The 9,078-nt window shown below is 34.6% G+C and overlaps 1 protein-coding gene across 1 annotated transcript in view; it reads right to left on the bottom strand.

Moving 5' to 3' along the window:
* LRRC7 (leucine rich repeat containing 7) overlaps positions 1 to 9,078 on the bottom strand; it is a 148,754-nt gene that overhangs the window by 65,655 nt on the left and 74,021 nt on the right. The window contains exon 15 of the mRNA XM_011970638.1: positions 6,818 to 6,937. Within this exon, the coding sequence (XP_011826028.1) occupies positions 6,818 to 6,937 (120 nt within the window). The remainder of the gene's footprint in view (positions 1 to 6,817; positions 6,938 to 9,078) is intronic.

The following is a 9,078-nucleotide window of genomic DNA, read 5'->3' as shown; positions in this document are numbered from 1 at the left end:
AAGACTTGGAATCAACCCAAATGTCCATCAGTGACAGACTGGATTAAGAAAATGTGGCACATATACACCATGGAATACTATGCAGCCATAAAATGTCCTTTGTAGGGACATGGATGCAGCTGGAAACCATCATTCTCAGCAAACTATCGCAAGGACAAAAAACCAAACACCACACGTTCTCACTCATAGGTGGGAATTGAACAGTGAGATCACTTGGACATGGGAAGGGGAACATCACACACCGGGGCCTATTGTTGGGAGAGGAGAGGGGGGAGGGATAGCATTAGGAGATAGACCTAATGTAAATGTCGAGTTAATGGGTGCAGCACACCAACATGGCACATGTATACATATGTAACAAACCTGCATGTTGTGCACATGTACCCTAGAACTTAAATAAAAAAAAAAAAAGAAATTTGATCCAGTTATTTTAAAGCACAAATGATGATTTGGCCACATGGTTGACAGAAAAACAATTTATGATTTTCAAAAGGTATTTTAGATCTTACCTTTCTAAATTTTTATAGAAAGAAACATTGAAATGTATTACATTAAAAAACATGACAAATGACACAATTAAAATAAGAAATGAATATTCCTCCTGATAGGCTTAATTAAAAAATCTTAAAAAAAAGTATTTTAGAAAAAGCAAAAATTACAATTTGGGGGTGGGGTGGGGTAAAGGAAGAATAATAAGAACATGAAAATGACCACACACACACACACACACACACACACACTTTCTTCTAGTTTCTTCTTCTTCTGATAAATTCCTAGATATGTCCCAGAGATGACAATCCTGGCAATCCTGAAGTGCTTAATATCTGAATTGATATTGTAGATGTGAGAAAATCACAGGCAAGTTCAGCATAAGAGGTAAGTTTGTGAGCCAAGACTAATCAGCAAATTTTTAAAGCCTTCCTCTTCCTCTGAGTCCATCCTGATACTGACCCTTGTTAGCCATCTTTATTACTCCAACTGCCTAGTCATTATGCACTTAACCTAGAACACTCAGGGAGGGAACAGACACTCAGGGTGGAAAGAGTCACTGATGCTAAAGGAGACCTTTGAATGCCTAGTCTTTTGTTACTAAAGAATTTTCAGATTTTAAAATGCTAGGATTTTATAGTTTCTTGGTTATCCATTCTAGAAGGGAAGTGTTTGGTTTCAATGGTTTTAATATGTCACTGTAGCCTTTTAGCTGCAATGTTTTTCTGGTCCATCATTCTAACATACCCTTGCAGATATTATCCTTTAATTTTACATTTTACAGATAATCAACGTGTTTAAGACTCCTAATCCTTTTAAAAGAGTATCATTTTAGAATTAGGGCAAAACAGCCTTGTCATCCCTATAGAGGATTTGACCAAATCAGAGTGCAATATCTGAATTTAAAATAACATGTTTTTGCATTTATCTTTTATAATATCACTTTCATATTATTTTCTGTTACATATTGGAGGGAAATATAAAATGATAAGTTATCCATGTGAGCTTGGCAAGTAACCTAATCTCTGAGTATGAGTTTCTTCTTTAACAAAATAATAGTGCTTACTTCATATAGTTGCTGTGAACGTTAGATAAAGAAATATGTTAAAGCATTTAACACACTGCCTTATGCAAAAATTTAATATATGGAACCAAATATTGTGACTATAGTGACTGTGGCATAATCTGATAGACTGTAGGAGTAACAGAAGTGATGTAATAGGACCCTAAAATACAAACTCTCCTTCTGAAACCATGGTTGTTTTCAGCAATTGCAAAATTTTTAAACAGCAGTTCTTAAAGTATTCATATAATACTGCCTGGAATTTTGGGTGGGGGATTTACATAGCTATAAAATGTTCTTCTAGCAGTGAATCCTAAACTTTTTACACTAACAGACATCAAAATTTGAGATTTTGGGCTGGACATGGTGGCTTTCGCCTGTAATCCCAGCACTTTGGGAAGCTAAGGCAGGCAGATCACTTGAGGTCAGGAGTTTGAGACTAGGCTGGCCAACATGGCAAAATTCTGTCTCTACTAAAAATACAAAAATTGGCCGGGCATGGTGGTGAATGCCTGCAATCCCAGCTACTTGGGAGGGTGAGGCATGATAATCACTTGAACCCAGGACGGGGAGGCTGAAGTGAGCCGAGATCGTGCCACTGCACTCCAGGGTAGGCGACAGAGCAAGATTATGCAATATATATATATATATATATATCTGTCTCTTATACACATCTAGATGTGTATAAGAGACAGGTAGGCGACAGAGCAAGATTATGCTATATATATATATATATATATATAGTGACTCTGGGACTGCATAGCAAGAAAGGAATAACATCTACCACCTAATTTTACTCCATTAAAAAAAAAAAAAAGACAGCATTTAACACTCTTGGCATTTTTCCATCACTTTGTCACTCTCAGGTGCATAGGACAGAAGCAAAATTCTGAGAAATAAACACTTCTTGTCCAATTACTTTATGTGTCTAAGTTTTGGATCCACAGCTTGGAAGATACCCATATTTGTTCTCTGTAGCGCTTGAAGTGCTGGCTGGCATGGCCATGAGTAACTAAAAATCTATGATAGCCACAACAGAGAGCCACAAGTTCAGTCAAAGACTTTCCATAATTTCCCCCCAAATCCCTACAGTATTACTGTGTTTTCTGATGGCTTAGTTGGAGAAACAAGATTAAAAAAAAAAATCTACAGAGGCTTGGAGAAATAGACTCAAATCAGACACTGGCTAAGAATTCTTCACCACTTATTCTCCTTTGATTCCCCATTCAATTTATAGTTCACTTTCTATCTTTCCATTCCCATTATGTCTAGCCTAAGTACTCACTCCATAACAATTGCAAAAATAATATTAACTTTTAAAAATATCATTGTAGAGTCAAATAGAAACCCAATAACTAATAGTACAATTATCGCATCTATTTCAGCAAATTTTGCAGCCCAGGCTAATACTCCTATGACCATTTTTCTTTCCTTAGGTTGATTCTCACTGAATATTAACTTGACTATTCAACTAATATACAATATGTAATATAAACTAAATTTGAATATTTAAAGTGGTCCTTATTCTCTCTACTCTGAGAGGTGATAGGTGGACATATCTATGTATAGGTTCAGGAATCTCAGATTTTAGGCAAAATTGCTATAATATGGGATAATCAGAACCTGCTTATCATAATAGTAGGAAGAAGACACAGTACATTTAGTACATTACTTCTTTCTTGAGTTTTATAGGTTTCTTTACTTACCCTTTAATGTAGATTCCTATGGATTCCATCCCATCATTTAAGCAAACTGCTTTTGCTGATATCACCAATAACCTCCTTGTTGCTAAATCCAAGGAGCCTTTAGTCATACTTATCTTGCTTGACGTTTTTGTGCATCATTTGACAGTTGATCATTCCCTCCTTAAAACATTTTTTCCCTCACTGTTTCCAAGGTGCCACTTTCCCTTGTTTTTCCTTTTACATGTTTCTTAGCGGTCATTGAAATTGAGAGCCCCATCTACTCTATTCCAACTGATCAGCCAAAGCCAATCATAAAACTCCATTTCTTTTTCTAGGATGGGAAGTCCTTAGCTATTTTGGGTCAGTGAGATGCAAGATGAGGCTTGTTGAAAGACTCAGGGAAGGAAGGTTTTGCACATAAGAGACAGCTACTGGAAGCTTGCTTCTCTCTCTTGCTGGATTTGAAAGAGGAAGCTCATATTACCAATCGTCATTGGTAGTAATCTTATAATTACGAGAGAAACCAATTTTAGGATAGAGCCAACAGTGTGGTGGCAGAGCGGAATGGGAAAATAAATCCCTAAGTATTTAATAAGGGAGAACAAAGTACTAAAGTTGAGGCATAGTGTAAACCTCAACTACTTCTCATGTTTAGTGAAGTGTTTCCTTGAAGTTCAACAGTGTCTCCCTTGAATTTTCTACAGCTTGCAGTAAAATCACTGTATTGATCCAATCTTTGATTATTTCTTTTCTGCCTATTTTTCCTATGTACTGTACATCTCTTAAATGTTGGTGTTCCATGGAGTTCTGTGTCATCCTTCTGCCTCATTCATGGCTCAATAACACATATTCTGATGATTCCTAAATTTGTATCTCCAGCTAAGATTTCTCTACTGAACTTAGGATAAATATATCCAAACATCCACTGAACATTTCCACTTGGATGCCTTAAAACTACCTCAAATCAACATGTAAAAACCTAAACTCTTCTCTCTTCCTCCACTTCCACCTATTACTCTTTCTGTATTTCCCATCTTAGTGAATGGAACATCATCACTCCCCTGACCAAATTAGAAGCTTGGGTATCAACCTTGGAACTTTTATCTATCTCTATGCCCTATGTCCAATCACAAGATTGTTTTGGCTCTAACATTTATCATGATATTGGATCTATGAATTTGTTATGGTTTGGCTCTGTGTCCCCACCCAAATGTCATGTCGAATTGTAATCCCTATGTGTTGAAGGAGGGACCTGGTGGGTGGTGTTTATATCATGGGAGTGGACTTTCCTCTTGCTCTTCTTGTGATGGAGTTCTTATGAGATCTGTTTGTTTAAAGGTATATAGCACTTCCCCCTTCTCACTTTCTGTCCTACAATCATGTGAAGACATGCTTGCTTCCCCTTTGCCTTCCACTATGATTGTGAGTTTCCTGAGGCCTTCCTAGCTATGCCTCCTATACAGCCTGAGGAACTGTGAGTCAATTAAATCTCTTTTCTGTATAAATTACCCAGTCTCAGGTAGTTCTTTATAGCCATGTGAGAATGGACTAATACAGCATTTCTTTCCATCACCCATTGTTTCCATTTACTTTCACCTGAATTACTATAGAATCTTAACTAGTTCTATTGGCTCCAGTTTTTCTCCTCGCTAATTCATTCTCTGAAAAGCTGTCAGAGGGCTCTTTAAATAAAAATTTGATCATGTCCTTTCTCTGTTTAAAACACTTTATATTCCCATTCTCATTTCCCACAGGATAAATCCCAGCATCATCTGGCTCCTGCATATCCCTCTAGCCTTATTTGACACCACTGCTCTTAGTTTCCTCACTAAACAGGTACCCTTTCCAGGTGGTGTCATAGCCCTGTATCCCATCTTCTTAGCATTAACCACATCATATTATGTTTACCTATGATGCTGAATATTACCCAATAGTCAAATTAATAACATGCATAAAATAAATGCCTGTAAATCAGTGGCATTACCAAATATTTTGGATAAAATAAAATTTGATATTTAATGCATTTTTTGAAAGCACTGAAGTAGTCATCAAGGGAAAAATCACTTAGGTTATAAAGAATGTAAGTATGTAATACATATGTAGGTTACAAAGCACAATTATAAAATGAACACTCATGAGCTTAAAAAGTAGAGTGTAAAGAACCATAATTCAATTTTAGAATTAGAATAGTTCCAACGATAATATCCACTTTCTCCGATTCCATCCCCTACCTTACCTTTAGAGATAACCACAGTTCTAAATACTATATTTACCATTTACTTATAATAATAGGTTTCTTATGTACTTATGCCTAAATAATATATTTTGAGTTTTGCTTGTTTTGGGATTTGTAAATATGGTATTACATATTTATGCCATCTCCTGAAACATTTTTCCATTCAAATTATGTTTCTAAAGTTAACACACATTATTGTAATTATAGTTTACTAATTTTCATTGCTTTGAAATATTCCTTTGTGTGATTAACATAATTTATTTACATACTCTCCTGGTGGTAAACATTTGTTTTTTTCCAGTTTTCTGGTATTGGAAACATTTCATGTACCCTGAATGACATGTATGATAATTTTTCTACTTTAATACCTTAAGAGGAGAATTGATAGAATGTAGGGTATGTGCATATTCAGCTTTGCAGGAAAATTTGTAACCAAGGTGATGGTGTTTCATATTCCCATAAGAAGTCTAAAAGACTTTCCACTGCTCTTATACCTACAAACAACTTGTATTTTTCAGATTTCTTAATTTTTGCCAGTCTAGTAAACATAAATGGCATCTCTTTTGCATTTCCCTGATTGATAAAAAGGTTCAGTTTTGTTTTAGTATTTATTTACCCACCTGATTCCCCTTGTATTTTGCCAGTTTAAAAAAACTGTGTTGTATGTCTTCATTACTGATTTGTAAGAGCTTTAAAAATATATTTTAGAATACAAATTCTCTCTTCTCTCATATATGTAGCAAGTATCTTATCCCAAGTTGTGGCTTTCTTTTTACTCCTGCTGTGGTAATCTGTTATGTAATATTATAATTACCTCCTTATCACTCAGCACACCTTACTAGATAAAAAGGCTCTTGAGGTAAGAAACTGTATCTTTTTCATTTTTGTTTCCTCAATATCTAGCAAGTACTCCACACATAGTTGTACATATAGTTGTTCACTAAATATTTGCTGAATCAATTGTCATAACTTTAGAAATAGTGAATCAAATTTTCTTTTATGCAAACTGGTTACAACACACTGTTAAAGCCAAGAGAGTCAGAAGTGTATCATATATCATTCTACATGTGCACTTCAAAGGTGAGTGGTAAGAGGAAAGCGTATCTGTAGAAAGGTTGCAGGACGTTGTTTATAAACATTTATTACCAACTTTGAACAGCCGGCAGCGTTCATTTTCCATTCTTTTCAGTGTACTTACAGTCAACCAAACTCCTGTAGTAGGATATTATTTACCTTAAAGTTATCACAAACTTAGAAATGATGATAAGACACAAAATATTGATTATATATTGTAGTAGATTGTGCAAGCTTCATGGTTTGTATCATTAATTAAAAATTGGTTACCTTTTTAGTAATGGTGTCCGGAGGTACATCCCGCCTCCCAAGTGGATAAGGATTCCATTGGCCACTAGGAGATACATCTTCTTGTCCATTGTCTAAAATGTTGCTTTGCTGGGACGGGGTCTATTGCAAAAATGGTATGGCATTCTTTAGTGATGTAGTAGAAGTTTACCATAGTTTTCTGAAAAGAGTCCCTAATGATCATGGTAAAATTAAATTTGTTTAATTGCAGAAAAACATACATCCTGAACTGGAAATATTATATACTATTTACTGGGTAAGAACTGTAAATTGAAAGCTTTTTGGAAGCAATTAAAAATGCAATTAAATAACCATCTTAGAGTTGTTCACTGAATTTTAAGGAAAAATTTAGATTATTTACAGTACCTGAATAAAAATAATCAGAATAAAATTAACCAATTGTTACAATTGTTAAAAACCACAGCACTTAAAACTTGCTTAATTTTAGTATAATCTCACCATCTAGAATAGAAATTGAAACCATATAATACATAGAATGTAAGTTCTAATATTCCAAGTCATAACCTAAAATAAATTTTATAAGGTTGTATTAATTCTGGGAGAATATGCCCTGCACTAAACCCAAATAGTGCTAACGCTGGCATAGTGCAAGATTTATGGTACTATGGCATTATCAACAAATAGCTTTGGGGAGGCATCAAAAATATGCTATTAAAAATGTGCCATTAGAATCGTAGTGTAAGTAAATCATGACTGTTTTGATTACCAAATTTATTTATTTACATAAATGATATATATTAAAGTTTAAACTCTTCATAAATATTTCATTTTGGCTGATTTCTTGCTTATTATTTTTAACAAATACTAATACCTGCCCGTCTTTATTTTGGGTGATTTCATATTCTAACCTGAGTAATAGCAAGCAATCATATACCATCAGAAAGCCTCCAGTGGAGGGAGTATAATGGTATGTTTACATATATTTTCATAAAGGTTCCTTCCTTCCCTAGTGTGTAGGGTACACAAGTACTGCTTGGTTTCCTGAGAGAATCTTCTGTGGTTGAGCTATGATACTCCAGTATTTCCTATGTCATTTTCTGCACATGTTCTAAAGGATCCCTACTGATAAAGCTCAGCTAGAGAGTGTGCAACTATACTTTGTGTAAAGAATTGTCCTCCTACCCTAGAAAGGGAGAACTGGGCTATTCTCATCATAACATGTTAAAAATGGGCTGTTTGCTAAGCTTCATCTGGTTACATTTAGTGGTCTTAGTTTGTTCTCCTCTGAAAAACGACGACAGAACCTCCTTACCTGCATTCTGACCACACGTATTTTTTTAAAAGCATTGCTTGGAAAAATTCTAAAATAGGATTTATTATGACATTAGATGAAGTCTTCCTAGTATCTAATGGATTTAATGAAAATTAACTCAGTTTTCTTCTTGTTCTTTGGTTATGTGAATTCTTTTTTCATAATCCTATCAAAAAGTATGAAAAAAAAGAGAAAAAAGGGACTGAATTTGAGCTCCTGAGTTAGGAATGAATTGATGTGTGTTTATTTGAAAAATTCAATCTAGACAACACGTTTAAAGTATGTGTTACTTCAAAATAAGCAGGTAGCTATTCAATGACTATCTGTTTTCCAGCATTGCTTTTCTAGTTTTACCTTTTCCAGATTAATATGTTTGCATGTGCCCATACACTTTTTTTTCTAGATATGAAAATATGGTAAATAAAAATTAAAATTAAGATTTAAAACATAATTATTCAGGTTAAGCATTACTAGCCAGTGTTTTCTTTTTGAATTTTTAGTATTTGTCTTTTCTGACTTAGTTTGTTTGCTAGTGAAGTGGGATAATTAATATGTTCATTTGGCCAGGTCTGTGCAATGTAGATTTTTAAGAAGTGGCCAGAATTTAACATAGGTTTCCTTTTTCTCCATATCCTCTCCATCTCTATCTGTGTTTCCTCCACCACACTTGCTTTGACTGCCCAGACATGGCTCCTAGTCACTGTTACAGAGAAACAGAATTACAAAATTCTTTTTGGTGTTAAAAAATGTGAAATCCTTTTAGTCAAAATTCTAACATAATGGTGTAGGTGCTTCACTAGTTTATAAATTAATCTATTTCTTTTTAAAATTAGAATTAAAAATCACACCAAGTCTTTATTACAGGGGCCAAAAGGAACACAAACATGCAGACACATTAAAAAGAACTTTCCACTAGGTAACAAATTAAAGGAACTTCCTGAAAGCAACTTCCTTTTAAGAATGCTCTGGC

The sequence above is a fragment of the Mandrillus leucophaeus genome, unplaced genomic scaffold (genome assembly GCF_000951045.1).
Source record: "Mandrillus leucophaeus isolate KB7577 unplaced genomic scaffold, Mleu.le_1.0 Scaffold1208, whole genome shotgun sequence".
Taxonomy (NCBI): Eukaryota; Metazoa; Chordata; class Mammalia; order Primates; family Cercopithecidae; genus Mandrillus; species Mandrillus leucophaeus.
This window is presented reverse-complemented; position numbering and strand designations above follow the sequence as displayed.